Source organism: Saccopteryx bilineata, chromosome 4 (assembly GCF_036850765.1).
Source record: "Saccopteryx bilineata isolate mSacBil1 chromosome 4, mSacBil1_pri_phased_curated, whole genome shotgun sequence".
In the NCBI taxonomy this organism is placed as follows: domain Eukaryota; kingdom Metazoa; phylum Chordata; class Mammalia; order Chiroptera; family Emballonuridae; genus Saccopteryx; species Saccopteryx bilineata.
In genome coordinates, this window is record NC_089493.1 from 164,805,319 (window position 1) to 164,824,569 (window position 19,251).

The window sequence follows — 19,251 nt, forward strand, 5'->3', positions numbered from 1 at the left end:
TGAGGATGCGACGCCACAGAGCACCCTGGAAACCGGGGGCGGGGACTCCCTTTGTTAGCAGGGGTGGGACCCGCCTCTTAAAGGAGCCGCCCGGGGACTTTTAACAACCCTTAGGAATTTAAGTTTATAGAGAATTTAGCCATCTATTTTGTGTTTCTCATACAGTCCCGAGGAGCAGGCGGGGCTCGGCTTTATACTTCCTTTATGAGCCAGTGAGTAGGCAACACATCGCTCAGCCTTCTCCCAAGGCTTGTTAAACTGCAAGACTGGGAAGCAAGAACCGGCTAAGACAACACCTGCTTCACACGCCTTTTTCTCCCACCCTAATCTCTAAATTTATCCTAGAGTATGAGACTCCAACCACCTATGCTCTATGTTCCTCCTACAACATATCCAGTACTTAGGGAGCCTAAGCCTAAGCAAAGGTGAGGCTTAAGAATAGAAAAGGAGCCCTGGCCGGTTGGCTCAGCGGTAGAGCGTCGGCCTGGCGTGCGGGTGACCCGGGTTCGATTCCGGCCAGGGCACATAGGAGAAGCGCCCATTTGCTTCTCCACCCCCCCCCTCCTTCCTCTCTCTCTTCCCCTCCCGCAGCCAAGGCTCCATTGGAGCAAAGATAGCCCGGGCGCTGGGGATGGCTCCTTGGCCTCTCTGCCCCAGGCGCTAGAGTAGAGTGGCTCTGGTCGCGGCAGAGCAACGTCCAGGAGGGGCAGAGCATCGCCCCCTGGTGGGCAGAGCGTCGCCCCTGGTGGGCGTGCGGGTGGATCCCGGTCGGGCGCATGCTGGAGTCTGTCTGTCTCTCCCCGTTTCCAGCTTCAGAAAAAAAAAAAAAAAAAAAGAATAGAAAAGGAGCCTGGAACAGTGAGGTCTCCGGTTCAAAACCCTGCACTTGTCTGGTCAAGGCACATATGGGAGTTGATGCTTCCTGCTGCTTCCCCCTCTCCCTCTCTCTCTTTCACACACACACACACACACACACACACACACTTTCTCTCTCTCTCTCTCCTCTCTAAAATGAATAATTAAAAAAAAAAAAGAATAGGAGCCAGACCAGGTAGGACTCAGGTTCTTTTTTTTTTTTTTTTTTAAGATTTTATTTATTAACTTTTAATTAATTTATTTTTTACAGAGACAGAGAGTGAGTCAGAGAGAGGGATAGGGACAGACAGACAGGAACTGAGAGAGATGAGAAGCATCAATCATTAGTTTTTCATTGCGTGTTGCAACACCTTAGTTGTTCATTGATTGCTTTCTCATATGTGCCTTGACCGCGGGCCTTCAGCAGACCGAGTAACCCCTTGCTGGAGCCAGCGACCTTGGGTTCAAGCTGGTGGGCTTTTCCTCAAACCAGATGAGCCTGCACTCAAGCTGGCGACCTCGGGGTCTCGAACCCGGGTCCTCTGCATACCAGTCCAACGCTCTATCCACTGCGCCACCGCCTGGTCAGGCTATTTATTAACTTTTAGAGAGAGAGGATAGAAAGAGAGAGAAGGGGGGAAGAGTAGGGAGCATCAACTCCCATAATGCCCGTAGCGGAGGCCAGGCAGGTCCACATTGGATTCTGGCAGACGATAGAGAAACTGCCCAGCGGGAAAGCGTTGGGCTCCGCATAATGAAGTCACACAAGGTGGGCAAGCACACAGGCAGGGGAAAACCGCTTCTCAGACAAACAGCAAGAATGGCCCCTCACAGTGGTGGGCAGGCAATCCGCAATCCCGAGCACAAGTACCCATAGCCTTATATAGGCTATGCACACGTGCCTCTACCAGATGCTCATGCACTAATCAAGCAAAGTGCTTGCAGCCCCTATAACAGCAAGTAAGCCTAACACAGCTGTCCCACAGTGCCTTGACCAGGCAAGCCCACGGTTTTGAACCAGTGACCTTAGCACTCCAAGTCAATGCGTTATCCACTGCACCACCACAGGTCAGGCAAGGACGGGGTTCTAAACCCTGAGGTTGCTCTCTTGAGCTGGGATCATAGACATGACCCCATATTTGCTGGCTTGAGCAAGGAGTCACTAGTTCAGCTGGAGCTTGAACTAGGGTTTTTCATGAGGTGCTTCTTGATATCTCTTGCCACTCACCATTTACCTCCACCAGCTGCCTTGTACACTTAGAGCAAAACCCTGGAGCACAGTAGGCTCCAGCAGCCAGTTCCCTGGGGATGGACGGTTATGAGCAAGAGAGAACACTGGATCCAGATCCGCATGATGCATAGCAACATAGACATGAGGGATGGCGGTCTGGGGACTGCCACAGACTCCCACTCTCTGTGTCAACAAACACTATGAGCTCCTGGCCAACCAGGATTCTGAGCTCTGGGATCCTACCTCAGGAAGGATGGCTTTCTATACAGTGTTGTCATCTGGTGGATATTCTAGTTATCTATTGCTGTGTAACACAGCACCCAAAATTTATAACTTAAAAAAAACCATTTTGCCCAGGAATCTTTAATTTGGGCAGAATTCAATAGCGAAAGCTCATTTCTGCTCCATATAGTATCAGCTGGTATGGTTTTGGGGGGAGAGAGGGAGGCTAGAAGTTCCACTACCAAGATGGCTCACTCATATAACTAACAAATTGGTGCTGTCAGTTGGGAGCTCATCTGAGGCTGAGGACCAAGAGTCTTGTTTTTCTCCGTGGGCTGCCTGGGCTTTCTCATAGGATGGTGACTGAGCTCAAGAGGAAGATCCAAAGTGACAGGAAATGGAAGATGCCAGTTTCATAAGGCCTAGGCCTAAAAAGTGGCATAGTATCTTTTCTACTGTATTCTATTGGTCAAGGAGCCACAGAGTTGAGCTTCAAGGACAGGGGACATATCCCACCTTTTGATGGGAGGAGTTTCAATTTGTGCTGTACTTCCAGAGGAAGTCCTGACAGATGGCATGTCATTCCCTTCAGGGTTCAGCTCAGATAAAATTAGACTGGAACTTAGTCTAGTGGGGAGGCAGACAATAATAAAATAAATACTCAAGTAAATCTCAAACTAAGTCATTACTTAAATAAATAGCATTAGAGTTATGACAAGTGCTGAGAGGAATGAGAGTATTTTAATTTTTTTGGAGAGAGAGACAGAGACAGAGAGGGACAAATAGGGATAGACAGATAGGAAGGGAGAGAGATGAGAAGCATCAATCAGTTCTCCATTGTGGCACCTTAGTTGTTCATTGATTGCTTTTTCATATGTGCCTTGACCAGGGGGCACCAACCCAGCCAGTGACCCCTTACTCAAGCCAGTGAATTTGGGCTCAAACCAGCAACCTTGGGCTTCAAGCCAGTGACCTTTGGTTGGGCTCAAGGCAGCAACCATGGGGTCATGTCTATGATCTCATGTTCAAGCCAGTGGCCCCGCACTCAAGCTGGCAACCTTGGGGTTTTGAGCCTGGGTCTTCTGCGTCCCAGGCTGATGCTCTATCCACTGCGCCACCACCTGGTCAGGCAGGAATGAGAGTATTTTAATGTTTACTTTATTGATTTTAGAGAGAGGTAGGGAGAGAGCAAGAGAGAGACAGTAGCATTGATTTGTTCCTGTATGTGCCCTGCCAGGAACTGAATCAGCAATTGAACTGACAACCTTTGGGCTTTGGAACAATGCTCTAATCAACCGAGTCACCCAGCCAGGGTCCACTAAAATGAGATTTAGTTTGGCCTGGGGTGCAGGGGAGGTTTCTGAGAGGAAGTGATTTTTGAACTGGAACCTAGTAAGATAACCAGGAGCTACTTAGCAAAGAGGGAGGGCCAGGTGAGTGGGAAAGGCTTCCAGAAAGAGGAAACAGTATACACAGAGTCTCTGAGGCAAAAGTGGTTTGGTAGAATTGTGGTCATTAAAAGGCCAGGATGGCAGAAAAGCATGTACAGGACAAGCAGAGGTAGAGGCCAGAAACGTGGTAGAGCCTTATTAAGCATTAGGCCATGCTAGAGACTTTGGTAATTTTTATTCTGGAGGCAAAAGAAAGCTACTGAAATATTATAAGCAAGAGGGTGACATAATTTATGCTTCATAAAGATCTCTCTGGTTGCAGCTGGGTGTACAGATTGTAGGGGTCCTGAGCTGATGCACAGAAACTACTTGTGAAGCTACTACAAGTTTTTATCAGAGGAAGCGGACGATAGTTTGGGAGTCAGATGGTGTCAGAGGAGATGAAGAGAGTACATGGATTTAGGATGTTCTGGAGGTAAAACTGATAGGACTTAACAATGACAGAGGAGATTTGAGAAAAAGGGAGCCAAGGTGTTTTGGGTGTTAACTGCTGCAAACTACCACAAAACATAATTAGTGGCTTAGAAAGCAATCATTTTATTATTTGCTCTTGATTCTGCAGTTTGAAGAGTGCTTGGTGGGGCAGCTAATTTTTGCTCTGCCCATCAGCTGGCATAAACAGCTCCTATGTCTGAGTTTTCAGTTCTTGCTGCCAGCTCAGCTGGTTTGCCTCTGCATACCTTCTTCATGTGATTCGCTTGGTGGTCTCAGGGAGGTTGGATTTACATGGCAGCTGGCTTCCCATCAGTGCAAAAATGGAAGCTGCTAGTTTCATCACATTTTATGGATTAAAGATCAAAGGCCAGCCTAGATCTGAAAGGGGACTACACAAGGGCATGAATATTAGGCGCGGTCAATTGGGGGCCATCAAAACCAGTGTATTACACAGTTTCCTAGTTTCTGACTTTTTTTTTTTTTTTTTCTTTTTCATTTTTCTGAAGCTGGAAACAGGGAGAGACAGTCAGACAGACTCCCGCATGCGCCCGACCGGGATTCACCCGGCACACCCACCAGGGGCGACGCTCTGCCCACCAGGGGGCGATGCTCTGCCCCTCCGAGGCGTCGCCATGTTGCGACCAGAGCCACTGTAGCGCCTGGGGCAGAGGCTGAGGAGCCATCCCCAGCGCCCGGGCCATCTTTGCTCCAGTGGAGCCTTTGGCTGCGGGAGGGGAAGAGAGAGACAGAGAGGAAAGCGCGGCAGAGGGGTGGAGAAGCAAATGGGCGCTTCTCCTATGTGCCCTGGCCGGGAATCGAACCCGGGTCCTCCACACGCTAGGCCGACGCTCTTCCGCTGAGCCAACCGGCCAGGGCTCTAGTTTCTGACTTTTGTACTTGTATAATGATTCTATTCATAGAAATGGGAGCACTCAGTGTTGCTCCCATCTCCTCCATTATAAAATAAATCTCTCTACTCTGTATGAAGGTGACTATATTTCAAGTTTCCTTCCTCAGGGTTGCTTTCACTGATCCCTCATATTAGATTAAATACCTTTGTAATGATATTCTCAAGCTTCTCTTGGTCTCCCTTTGACATTTATCCCACTGGGGAGCATCGTCTAGTTAGGTTCCCATCAGCTGTGCGCTCCAGGAGCCTTGGTGCTGGGTCTCATTTGTTCCCCACTCCCATCCTGGAAGCTCAGCTCACCTGCACACAGTAGTTCTCCATCTTTGTTGAATCTCATCTCAATCTTTTTCCAAATGACAGATGTTATTATGGCCAGTTGGACTCTGGAGAACCCGACATTTTTAAATCAAAATTTTTCTAATTATGGGCCACTGGGGATAAAGCCAGCAAGGAACTGGAGTAACAGCTGATTTTCAGATGCTAAGTAGTTGTGATCTCTAATATTCAGCAGCTGCCGTGACCTGATAGAAAACACAAAATGCCACCAAGGCTGTCTAGTGTTCTAAACACCGACAATTCCACTGATGGACGAGGGAAGACTGGGGAAGAGGTTGCAGCTTCTCAGGTCTTCAGTGGCAACATGCAGTGCTCGAGGGTGCCATGGGCAAAGGTAAAAGAACAAAGCAGAAACGTTAAGCCATTTTTTAATGCAAAATCATTTAATTTCTTTCTGTGCTATAATACATTCAATCCAGATGCAGTAGACCAGGTGACCAGATTTTTCAGGATTCAGACTCCACTGGAACTGATTCCATCGGTGTCAAAAACCTGGCTCTGGTCAACAGAACATTCACATCTTTAATTCCAAATACTGAATGGGATGCAAATGCTGGACTCAATATCTAACACATGGGTATATAGTTATTTGGTGGTCAGTGCATGAGGTATCAACAATGCCGGCTTAAAAAATAAGATGTAGAGTAACTTGGCCCTTTCCAAAAATGTATTAGGATACTAAGCTCACACCTTAAAGGAATCCAACATAAATACTAATTAAGTGCTAGCTCCTGTGAGGAAAAGTGCATGCAGAGACAACTTGCATGTGTGGCCAGCTGTAACAGAAACTTCTGGAATCCCAACAGTGCCTCCTCACAAAACCAGTCCCAAGTGTGAAGATGAAAATAAGAATAACATATCTTGGCCACGCTGCTGGATCCCATGTTCTAGTGGGGTTTGGAGTTCAAAGCCATTGCATTTTCTTACTGGTCACTTCTTCCAAGCAATGAGGTCTGGGACTGATCAAGGAAGTTCAGAGGTTTTCTGGTTTGAGCAGATGAACCCCAGGGTTGCTAATCTGGAGACATGGATTCCTTCAGACTGCAGTGTCCTTTGTGGTGAGGATTTTCATGCTTCCCTCATCACTGCTGATTGTGCAGTGCAAAGAGCACTATCATTCTAATGATGAGAGCTTCAGTTTTTGCTTGAGCCTCAAGCCTGTTTCTTAGCCCTTCTCCCATCACACATCTCCAGTCTGTACTAATGCTCATAGACACAGTCTAGAGCTGCACGCCAATTTGGGCAGCGAGACTAAACCTTACCTAAAGAGCTTATACATGACTAGGAACCCTTCCAAAGGATAGAGGCGAGAGGAAAATGCTTATTTTTACCACCATGCAGACAACCCATCTAAAATATAGCCCAGGAAATGATAGTTTAACAATATTCTGGACCATACCAAATATGTTAAACTATCCTTCAATCAAATGCAAATACCATTCCTTTGAGGAAAACCAGATGTGAGTGCTGTGGTCTATTAGGTAATAAATAAAACAGACAATAGGCCTGACGTTTATTGGAGTTAGTATTGCCTCTATTTAGCATCATCCCAGATAACTAATGTCTGCCATGAAATCCATAAAATGTCTGACTGCGCTCTTCCCGGGCATCTAGAGCAGGGTCTTTTACCCGTCAGGTCAGTTTAATTATGGCCCATTTTCTAGCAGGGTGGGGCTGAGGAGGGGAGAGCACTGATTTTTGTGTGCACAGGAAAACTTCTCACAAGACTTTTTGACTCACAGGCACATTTTACCCTGTAAATCTCCTCAGTCACTTAGGGAATCAAGAAAGCCCCCAAACCCAGGAGGATGGACAAAGTTGAGCAGCAAAACCTGCCTATCTCTGGAACTGCTCCCCCTCCCTGCAGCTGAGTAGTTGTCCCTACCAGCCACTAAAATCTTCCTCTTTTCCTCTGGAGGCATCTCCTGACCCTGTGGAGTACCCATAGGTGGAACCATGTCAGACACATCTGTCTGAATCATGGCTGTGCATCCGAGAGGAGAGACTCCACGCTGGAACTCAGTTTTCATGGAGAGTCTCCTTCCAACAGGAACTTTGCTTTCCTCCTGAAGAAAGGAGGAGTGCAGATCGCAGTCACCTACTGATCCTCTCAGGTTCAGGCTCATGATCAGAGGCAGCTCAGTCCGGCAGCTCGCCTCTGCAGGAAGGCCCAGACCCACATGGCCCGGGCGGCAACTTACCCTTCCTTGTCACCAGGGGAAGAGCTGCCTGCCTTTGAGGGCCCTGTGTTTTGTATACAAAATTGGTACAGAGAGAGTCTTGTTTCCTAAAGACCAGAGTGAAGGTGTCCCGAGAGGACAAAGGACTGCTGTAGAAAGGATACAGGGTCCCAGGGTTGGGGAGGGGGGACAGGGGATGCCTTGGGAAGGATTCTACTTTACCAATCTGACTAGAATCACCTGAGAAATGGGGATGATCTCACACTATCTACATGATAATCAGACTACATCTAGATCTGCTATTACCACTTGTGTGACCCAGTATTCTCATTCATAAAAACAGGGGTAACATGTCCACTTCGCAGAGCTGTGAGGAGGCTAAAGTGAGAAAAGGCGTGTGAGAGCCCCTGCTTTATGCTAGGCGCTCCATAAATGTTGACCACATAAAAGCCTCTCCTGTCACAAACTACAGGGCACTGGTTAGACAAAGTGACTGCTGGGGCCAACACCAGACCCCCAGAGCCACAGGAAGAGGGTCTTTCCCTCTCTCAGTAGGCTTGAGTGAACAGTCCAGTTAGCTGGCAGTGCCTCCTTTCTGGTCTGACCACTGCACCCTTGCAGGGTGTAGGGACTCAGGTCCTGTGATGCTGCAGGGGAAAAGAGAAGAACATTCTCTGGGTTCTGTGATGGACTGGAGAACTTGTACTGAGAAGCTGAGACTGTGTTGCATTTTACCTTCACCCCTGGACCCTGCTTCCATTGAACTGTTTCACTCAATAGCTTTTAATTTCTGGACCCTCTGCAAGAGAGAGAGGGAATTAAGGAAGTAGAAACTCAATTCAGGCATTTTGTTAGTAACTCTGAATAGAGATTAGGCAAATAGAAATCTATGGACTACAACAGTTTTTACATTTCTTCACATTCCCCTTAGAAAACAGAAATATGAACAGGAGCATGTTCTGCGGTGGACTCCTGGGAGCGATGGTGCATCTCCTGAAGGGAGAGGTATAATTCTTGGTGCACTTTGTAAACTACCAATATGAAGCTGCTTTTGCTGTGCCTAGGAGTGACTGGTCAGTGAAGAAGGGAAGAATACATGATCTGCTCTGGGATGCCCTGTACATTCCTAGAGGCAGGGCAGGTGTGGAGCAAGGGGGCTGAATTCAACGCTTTGCCACTAATTCAGCTGAGATGAACTGTTCTTGGCCCCTGGAGCCGCTCCCCAGGAAGAATTCTGGGATGACAAGTCTGGCTCCAAGCTCAAGTGCCTTCAACTCAGCCCGACAAAGTTAGCAAATTGTAAAATGTTCGTCATTTCCTAATTTTGTATTATAAAATGGAACTAGGAGCATAAATGGTAACAAGTAGTAAAACCCCGACCCTGTGTAGAACTATCATCCTCTCAGCCACCTCTGCGCAGGCCAATCAGTTTGGAGAGTTTGTCACAGTTTTCAAGTTTCAGGGACTCTGCTTTTTCTTTCAGTCGTTCATCTCTGTATAATCCTGCCAAATTTGTCAACTCCGACTCTGAAAGAGAGAGAGGTAACCAATTCATCAAAAGACGAGCTCCTTTGCTTCATTTTGATATTTCTGGAATCAAAGCTTCTTTTACTTTATTTCACGCTTTCTCTTTTAATTAAATTTGAGAAACACTCATTTATTCAAGAAACACATATCGGGCAGCTATACTACACCAAGTGCTAAGGATTAAAGGACACTTTTGGTCCTGGAGTCCTACAGTATCTGTGCTCTATAATAAAAGCACCAGACTTAGTTCTTTATCAATAGAACACTTGGCACCAGACTTAGTAAGCCTGCACGTGCTGCAGTAAGAGGAGCCTGCCTCCCGGTCTTTCTACGAACGGTATTCAAATGGCAGTTGGGAGAGAAAGGAGTCCAACTGCCTGTTCCTGTCATCAGAAACAAAGACAGCTGCTTCATTCTTTCCCTTGTGTTGCTGGATCATAACTCATACACTCTGACTGACCCAGAGCCTGCTTCTGGTGGCTATGCCTTCTATAGATGCCGGTTGCTGGCGGCTTTCTTCCGTCCCTCACCACATGTGGGGTCCCTAACTCAAGGCCAGAGGTAGCCGAGTTCCTTTAAAAGTGAAATCATCTGGATCCTGTGACCTTTGTCTCCTTGCCTAAATGAATTTCATTTTCTCAATGGTGGAGAAGGTCATTCTATTTTTAACCAGAATATAATCTCTCCTGTCATCCCCAACTCATTGGTGGTTTGCTGCCTCTATTTTTTATACTTTTATTAACAGGATGGCGTGCTTCGATGGGCTGTGTGCTTGTGAAAGCCTCCAACAGCAGGCAGCTACTCAATGTTTAAAGGACCAGACTTGTAAAAATGCTATTTTAATCATTTGGAAATATGCTATCCATTCTTAATAATCTTGCCGACAGATTTTGTTTTTCTTGATGGAACCAGAGGCACCTGTCTGATGAATCAGCAAACTGCCTGGAAATAGGAATTAATACTTAGACAGAAGAACAATGGGCATTGCTTACTGAAAAGTTTGTATCAACACAAAACACTGTCTGGCATTTCTGCTCACAATGATTCTATTTACACCAAGTAAGGCCCAAAGTGCAGATAAGAGCAGGACTCCAGGGTGTGGGGTGGGTTTGCATGACAAGCCTCCTTCTATAATGAGGGCTCAGAGCCTGGGCCCTCGCCCAGCAGTTGCTTGGCAGGCAGCGGGTCTCCTAGGCTTCCGAACAATGTGCTCTCTTCCCTTGGTGCGGGTGCCTGCAGTGCCTGCTAGCCAGAGCTTGCCTTGGCACATTTGTTCTTCCAGATGATAGGGCTTCGTGAAGGATAACGAGCTGCACCCAAATGAAAGCCCTCTGCTCCTAAATCCTGCCCAGAATGCGGTACTAACTCCGTGCCTCAGGCTCCTTTGGCATGTGGTCAAGCTGTTCGGGCCTCTCTCTATAAAACCAGTCTATCCCTTTGGTCCTCTGGAATCATGGTTACACCAGGGTATGGAACAGATTCTGTGACTCTGCTTTTCCTTGAAATGATTTCTTTAATAGGATTTTTTTCCTCCTTCCTTCTCATCCTTTTATTTTTTTATTTCCTTAGGTCTTTTGCTTACCAAGCTTACCTAAATGCCTCATTGCCTGAAACCTCATTCCAGAAAACATCAAGGGTACTGATACTTACTATTTTCTACATTCAAGACCATGGTAACCAGCTGGTGAAAGAAAACTGCACATATATAAATGCTTTTCTTTTTTTTGTGTGTGACAGAGACAGAGAGAGACAGAGAGATAGATAGATAGGGACAGACAAAGAAGGGAGATGAGAAGCATCAATTCTCTGTTGCAGCACCTTAGCTGTTCACTGATTGCTTTCTCTATGTGCCTTGGCTGGGAGGCTACAGCAGAGCGAGTGACCCCTGCTTAAGCCAGCGACCTTGGGCTTAAGCTGGTGAGCCTTGCTCAAACCAGATAAGCCCACACTCACGCTGGTGACCTCGGGATTTCGAACCTGGGTCTTCCGCATCCCAGTCCGATGCTCTATCTACTGCGCCACCATCTGGTCAAGATGAATGCTTTTCTCAAAATGTCATGTTGCTTTGCATAAAGTTAATTGAAACTGGGTTTCAGTGCTCCAGATCTTAAGACCCCTGCTCCAGGGCAATGACAATGTAAAAAGTCAGTGTTTCCAGGGACTGTGTCAAACCCCCCACCACAATGCTTAGAGAAACTTCTCTCCAAACTGCCAGTGAATCTTTTTGCCTTTCAGTGAAGCAAAAGGTCAACTCAATGAATATGTTACAATACTTTTTACAAGTTCTGTTAATATTCAGTAAGTTACAGGAGGAAAAATCATCTTTGGGAGAAACAAGATCAAGAGAACATCTTTTCGGCCCTGGCCAGTTGCCTCAAAGGTCGAGTGTCGCCCAGCATGTGGATGTCCCGGTTTAATTCCCTGTCAGGGCAGACAGGGCACACATCTGCTTCTCCACCCCTCTCCCTCTCGCTTTTCTACCACCCCCCCCCCCCCCCCCGCTCCTGTAGCCATGGCTCAATTGGAGCGAGTTGGCCCCAGATGCTGAGAATGGCTCCATGCCTCCACCTCAGGTGCTAAGAAGAGCTCAGTTGTTGAGCAATGGAGCAATGCTCCAGATGGGCCCTCTCTAACTGAATAAAAAAGAAAAGAGGGCCCTGGCCGGTTGGCTCAGCGGTAGAGCGTTGGCCTGGCGTGAGGAGGACCCGGGTTCGATTCCCGGCCAGGGCACATAGGAGAAGCGCCCATTTGCTTCTCCACCCCCCACCTCCTTCCTCTCTGTCTCTCTCTTCCCCTCCCGCAGCCAAGGCTCCATTGGAGCAAAGATGGCCCGGGCGCTGGGGATGGCTCCTTGGCCTCTGCCCCAGGCGCTAGAGTGGCTCTGGTCGCGGCAGAGCATCGCCCTCTGGTGGGCAGAGCGTCACCCCTGGTGGGCGAGCCGGGTGGATCCCAGTCGGGCGCATGCGGGAGTCTGTCTGCCTGTCTCTCCCTGTTTCCAGCTTCAGAAAAATACAAAAAAAAAAAAAAAAGAGAACATCTCTTCTTTGTCAAATGTTTCCCTTGTCCTGAATGCCAGTGTGATAGATGGACAGAGCATTGAGCCTTTAGTAACCTGACTCAGGCAAATTGCCAAGAGAAGCAAGTCCCAGAATTTCTCTGCACAAAAGCCCAGATCAGAAACTTGACAGTTGGAAGACCCTAACAGATCCCAGCCACCCTTATGATCCAGCCATATGAGACTGCTACATCCAGTCTAGCAAGGCCAAGCAAGGCCTGGACTCTACCGGGCACCAGGCACTTACTATGTGTCAAATACCATGTTAAGCATTATACCTATCCCATCTTCTAGAATCTAAAGAACTTCTCTAGGAAGTTCATTTATCCCCATTTCAAAGCCTAAGCTTCTACACACTCTGCTACCCTGCTCCAGGGCATGGAGAGAAGTGCTCCTCTGCTAGAGAGGGCAAGGAGCTGAGCTCAGCTCAGCCGGGCCAGGAGGCAGTTCCTGCCTATTACCTTTGTCCGTCCCGCCCAGTGGCATGGCCACTTCCCCTGGCATCAGGTTTATTATCTAGCTGCAGCTGTGAAGGAGAAAACAGGGCAATCAGTGTTCATAGTAAAGAATTACTTATAGAAATTTACTTAGATTAAGCATTCTAAGGGAGAGCAGAGAAATGAAATGAACAAAAGATTAAAAAAAGACAATGGCTAACTTTGCTAAAAACAGTTTCCATTCGGTATTTTGCCAAGAGTGAACTTTGTTCTCTAGTGGGTTTATTTTTACAACCTCCAAGCGCTAAATTTAACCTTGTTGGCTGCACTTGCTGCTGGATCCGGAGGGCAGATGCTGCTCATTCTCAAATGGCACTTGGGTTGTGCAGAGGCTATGGACAGCCACCACCATCCTTAAAAGCCAGAAATAGACTTTTAAGGGCTGTGTGCTGATAACCCTGTTTAGAACTTGTGGGTACATGTATCATGTTTACACCCTGGAATTTTATTTATATCTGGAGAGTGCAAAATCCCTGAAACTAGGCTCACGGGGACAGGAACAAAAGCCTGGAAGCCACCTTGGGCGCAGTCCTTATTATGATCTCTTTGCATAGTTGTTGCTGGGGTATGTGTGAGTGGGTGTGTGTGAAGAATGTGAGAGATTTTCATCCAGTTCTTGTAGAAAGGAACAGATTCAAAACCCTGCCACAGGGCCCAAAACAACAGGGGACTTTAAGGACACACTCTGTGGCCTTTACCTGATTTGGATCCACAAATATACTGCCTTTTATTTTTACTTATTTTTTAAGATTTTATTTATTTATTTTAGAGAGGGGGGAAGAGAGAGAGAGAATGAGAGAAGGGGAGAGAAGCAGGAAGCATCAACTCCCATGTGTGCCTTGACCAGGCAAGCCCAGGGTCTTTTTTTTTTTAAGATTTTTATTTATTCATTTTAGAGAGGAGGGGGGGGGAGAGAGAGAAAGAGAGAGAGAGAGAGAGAGAGAGAGAGAGAGAGAGAGAGAGAGAGAAGGGAGGAGCAGGAAGCTTCGACTCCCATATGTGCCTTGACCGGGCAAGCCCAGGATTTTGAACCGGGGACCTCAGCATTCCAGGTCGAGGCTTTATCCATTGCGCCACCACAGGTCAGGCAAGCCCAGGGTCTTGAACCAGCAACCTCAGTATTCCAGGTCAGTGCTCAATCCACTGCACCACCACAGGTCAGGTAATACACTGCCTTTTACTCTTCTAAGGCCTTCATCTTGCTCCAGATTCTTTTGAAAATTTGCAAAACCTGGTTTAACGTGAGGTAGGGTACTTCCTGAACCCTTGGACTTTTCAATAAAAAAGCAATTTCCTTCTGCTTAATTCCCCTTTACATCCCTGAGTCATTGCCTACTGTGCTCCTAATGCACCTGAGAGTTCAGCTGGGCTTTGCCCTACAGACGCAGAGGGCAGAGACAAGTCCATAAGGGCTATGGTTAGGACACTAACCCTGTCCTGTGGTTTCTAATCCTCAGCATTTTCATTGCTTTCCAGTCTTGAGAGTCCTCTCTTCCAAAGACATTTGTTGAGCACCTGTTCTGAAACAAGGACTGTGCCAGGTGCCTGAGACACAACATTTTAAGACATGGTTGCTGTCCTCAGAGATCCCACGGACCGGCACGGAAGCTGACATGTACCTACGGAACACTAACACTGTGAGAGCAGTGCTATGTTAACAGCATGAGCAAAGTGCTTTGAGAATACACAGGAAGGAGAGATTAACTTGGGGGTGGGGCTGGGATGCACGATGGGTCAGCAAGGGCTTAGCAGAACTGTGACTGAAGAGCTAATTTTATCAGACACTTTTAGATGTTTCATAATACCCAGTAATACAGTCTTAAAAAAAATGAATTAGAATTTGCTTTTAAAAAATTAACCGAAGCCAAGTTTTATAAGAAACAGTTACTAATAGTGTGTGTATATATGTGCGTGTGTGAGTGCGTGCATGCGTGTGTATATGAAAGTCAAGTGGGATGAAAAGCGAACCTGTTGGCTAACTGACAGATAGGGCTACTCTTGTACCAGCACTCCCCATTAATGCTCACTGGAACTGTAAGCCAAGTGGCAGGCACAGTTACCCAAACTGTCTCCAAAGAGGGCACAGAGTGGAAGGCCTGCTCGCACCCACCCTTACTGAAGAGAGGGCTACTTTTGCTCTGTGTAGCCACAGCTGACAGGAGGGGGATGTGACTCAATATCAACCGCCTACACACTTTTGGTCTGGCTCAAAAGTTATGCTGGAGTAAACAGATTTCCCACTAGGGAATGTGGAATTAGGAAACTGGACCAAACCAGCTAGCAAGAGAACTTATAGAAGAAGCTTGTGATATATATAGAAAGGGACCAAAGACTGGTGGGGCTGGGAAGTTGGAAGACCGACCATGGCAAACCAAGATTACGAAGGAGACGAGCTTGAAGAAGCAAAGGAGGGCAGCTGGCATGGAGCGGAGAGTGGGGAAGATGGGCAGAGAGAGGTAGAGACTGAGAGACAGAGAGGCAGAGAGGCAACTGGTGCTGCCTGCCTAAGTTCCTAAGATTTCCAAGTCCTGGCTACCTGTGTCCCATCAATAAACTTCCCCTTTTTTAAAAAGTATCCAGAAGGGGCCTCTGTCCTATCTCTGTTCACATAAACACGTGCAACTCAAAACAAGGAGAGTGGAGGGTTCAGGAGGCTGGGATGCCTCAAGTTGGAAGCATGACCACCAGCTAAAGCCCCTTTTAGAGCATCTTACTTTGTTGTTTCTCTTTCCAACAACTCGTTTGGATGTAATCAACGTAATCCTTCTCTATAGTCTTCTCCAGTTCATGCAGAGATGCTCCCCTGTAGACCTTGTCAAAGTTTTTATCCACAAAGTAAGGCACCTGCAGGTTCTGGGTTTCTTTAGAAATGGTATAGCCCAAGGTCCTAAAACAGGGAGAGAGAGGCTCAGGTAAGCTTGTTCTATTTGGCAATATCACTCAGCACCAGTCTCACAAATATCACATCACAGTTACCTCTTTATGGGGGCAGATACAGATATCATTGTATAATGCACCTAACATTTATAATTTCCCTAGCAAAATAGTAAGTATAACTTCTACTTTACATTATTGCTATATATGTCATGAGCATGTTCATACTGTAGATTCAGCCTCAGCATAGTTTATAAGGATTCACCTCTCTTATACTGCTTTCTACTAGAAGACTAATGCTTACAAAAACAATTTGGATATTGTGTAGGACCTAGTGTGGTACCTGGCACAGAGTAGGCTATTGGTAAATAGTGGTTGAATAAACTGTCAGAGTAAACTATTTACAAATATCCAGATAGGTAGCATCAGTCTTTTTAAAAAATTAATTTATTTACTATGTTTACATAGCTTCAAGTGTCTCCCCAAAAGCATCCCCCCTCCCCTGTATTCCCCTCAACATCTCCCTTACCCCCCTTCCAACAACTCCCTCCCCCTTCCCTAGCATCAGTCTTTAGGACACAATAAAAAGCACTTCACACATAGATGCTAGGTGATAACTGCAAATGACTCAGACAAAATATTTCAATGATGCTTCTGGGCCAACACTCTATGAGTCTAAGATATCCAATGGTAACTGATGCTTAGAAACCCTGACAGGACTGGGTTAACTAAATTCTAACCATAAAGAAGTATAGAAGGGAACTCAAATTCAAGTTAAAACAACATGACAGCAATGTGCAAAATGCAAGCTGATTTTATTCAAACTGCACAAATTCTATCTCAAATGAGTTATAGTTGACCTTTCCCCAGCCTTCTCCTTTGATTTCTTTACTTAAGGATCGTGCTGAATGTCTAAGAGCTCAGGCCTGACTGCTCCCACCTCCCTCTGGGAAGTTGTTAGCAGTTCCTGACAGCCCCACTGGCCTGACAAGAAACATATGGGAAAACATGGGAAGTTAGCTATGGAGGGAATCAGGCTAGTATGACCTAATAACAATAACCCATCTCTGAGTCTCAGATTTCCTCTCTGTGAGATGAAGATACTGACTTGCAATAATAGTTTTCATTCTACAGTGATCACCAAACAAGACTCTTCCTGTTATGTATTGCCCCCCAGACTCCGTATTTTGTAAAGTTTTTGTCTATTAAACTATAATAATAAGTAATGCCTCACTTCTCATTATTAATTTTTTAAAAACAATGATTCTTGAACTTTGGTACAGACCAGCATCATCTGGAAGGCTTGTTAAATCTCAGATTGCTGGTTTGCATCCTCAGAGTTTCTGATTCAGTAGATATGGAGTGAGGCCTAAGAATTTGCATTTCTAACATGTTGCCAGTTGATGCTGATGATGGTCTAGGGACCAATTTTGAGAATTGAATTAATTGAAATAATTAGTTGACGAAATAAAAATTTCTTATCAGAGCTTATAATCTGCATGCAATACAGACATTACAATGAAATTCTATATTTTCAGCAAAAGTAAAGAAATTGTTTGACTATGTTACCTTATTATTAAAAAATGTTGGCCCTGGCCGGTTGGCTCAGCGGTAGAGCGTCGGCCTAGCGTGCGGAGGACCCGGGTTCGATTCCCGGCCAGGGCACACAGGAGAAGCGCCCATTTGCTTCTCCAGCCCTCCGCCGCGCCTTCCTCTCTGTCTCTCTCTTCCCCTCCCGCAGCCAAGGCTCCATTGGAGCAAAGAAGGCCCAGGCGCTGGGGATGGCTCTGTGGCCTCTGCCTCAGGCGCTAGAGTGGCTCTGGTCACAACATGGAGACGCCCAGGATGGGCAGAGCATCGCCCCCTGGTGGCAGAGCGTGGCCCCATGGTGGGCGTGCCAGGTGGATCCCGGTTGGGCGCATGAGGGAGTCTGTCTGACTGTCTCTCCCTGTTTCCAGCTTCAGAAAAAAAAAAAAAAAGTCCTATTCTTGCAATTTACTAAATTTAAAATCAGTGGATCTCAGTTACTATGTTCCCAGATCTGCAGGAGTCCAGCAATCCTATCACAAGCTCTATACATCCTTTCTAACTCTAACATGGTGTGATAAAGATTTACTCTGAACCCAGAGTTATTCTATTAATTCTTTAGAAACCAGTTGTTGCTGTTCTGCAACTGACCCGGTGATGTTGCTGTAGAACAAAACAATCCAGGTCCTGAGCACACAGGAAACTGCCTACAGTATTTTTGAGTCTGCACTACTAATATCCAGCTGTTCCTTTAAACACAAAATTAGTGTTTTCTACAACAAAAGATGAAATGAAATGTTAGTACTGTACAGGAAAAACCCTTGTCTTTCACCCTTCAGATTTTAAGATTTATAAATATTTGACTTACGATTTGTAGAATAGACTATATGGGGGATTAGCAGCGAGCAGCTGAGTAATGACAGATATAATCACAATCACAAGAACTGGAAGTAACTGAATAAATGCAGAATATGTAGTCTGAAAAATAAAAAAGTATTTGGTGAAAGTGGGTTTTTTTTTGTTTTATTTTTATTTTTTATTTTTTACAGAGACAGAGTCAGAGAGAGGGATAGACAGACAGGAATGGAGAGAGAGATGAGAAGCATCAATCATCAGTTTTTCATTGCGACTCCTTAGTTGTTCATTGATTGCTTTTTCATATGTGCCTTGACCAGAGGCCTTCAGCAGACCAAGTAACCCCTTGCTTGAGCCAGTGACCTTGGGTCCAAGCTGGTGAGCTTTGCTCAAGCCAGATGAGCCCGCACTTAAGCTGGCGACCTTGGTGTCTCGAACCTGGGTCCTTCCGCATCCCAGTCTGATGCTCTATTCATTGCGCCACTGCCTGACCAGGTTCAATCTGTAAGTGTTCATAATCAATATAAAGCTTATAGAAAATTGGATTGTTTTCCCAAAGAAAATACAAATTACCAATGCACTGCACAAAGTCCAAGACTTTTTTGGGAAGGCTATACTTCACAGAAAAGTATCAAACTCTGTTCTTTCTCTTGAAAAATCTGAAGGAGGCCCACCCATAACCTCATTGACACCAGTAATTCTGCATTCCCCTTTTTCTAATGAAGCAGACACCTCTGGGTGAGTCTGTTCAGTCTATGACTTTCATGGGGCCATATTCATATTACATAACTTTGTTGCCTTGGTCACAGCTGAACAGACTGAGAGACACCTAACCCCAGCAGGGATAATCACATCTCCCCACTCTCTAGGACAGGGGTCTCCAAACTACGGCCTGCCAGCCGCATGTGGCCCCCTGACCCCACCACACTTCCAGAAGGGGCACCTCTTTCATTGGTGGTCAGTGAGAGGCATCCACATCTTGTGCTCCTGGAGTACTGTATGTGGAGGTGTCGCAAAGTACAGCGTCGCTCACGTACAGTACTACTTCCGGTGATGTGGGAGGCACGCGTCAGGGCTCCGGAAGCGGATCATATCACTTGTTACGGCTAGCAGTGACAAATATGGAACCAGACATTGACCATCTCATTAGCCAAAAGCAGGCCCATAGTTCCCATTGAAATACTGGTCAGTTTGTTGATTTAAATGTACTTGTTCTTTATTTTAAATATTGTGTTTGTTCCCGTTTTGTATTTTTAATTTAAAATAAGATATGTGCAGTGTGCAAAGGGAATTGTT

The 19,251-nt window shown here is 46.2% G+C and overlaps 1 protein-coding gene across 2 annotated transcripts in view; it reads right to left on the reverse strand.

The window, feature by feature from the left end:
• Nucleotides 1-5,804: 5,804 nt before the first annotated feature.
• DNAJC18 (DnaJ heat shock protein family (Hsp40) member C18) overlaps nucleotides 5,805-19,251 on the reverse strand; it is a 34,482-nt gene continuing 21,035 nt past the window's right edge. The window contains exons 6-8 of one of the 2 annotated variants that reach the window (XM_066272649.1): nucleotides 17,969-18,078; nucleotides 15,414-15,586; nucleotides 5,805-5,938 (exon numbers count right to left, since the gene is read on the reverse strand). In XM_066272649.1, coding sequence (XP_066128746.1) covers nucleotides 5,925-5,938; nucleotides 15,414-15,586; nucleotides 17,969-18,078 — 297 coding nt within the window. In that variant the 3' untranslated portion in view covers nucleotides 5,805-5,924. Of the gene's footprint in view, nucleotides 9,148-15,413; nucleotides 15,587-17,968; nucleotides 18,079-19,251 lie in introns of both variants that reach the window. The other variant, XM_066272648.1, reaches the window with a different exon arrangement.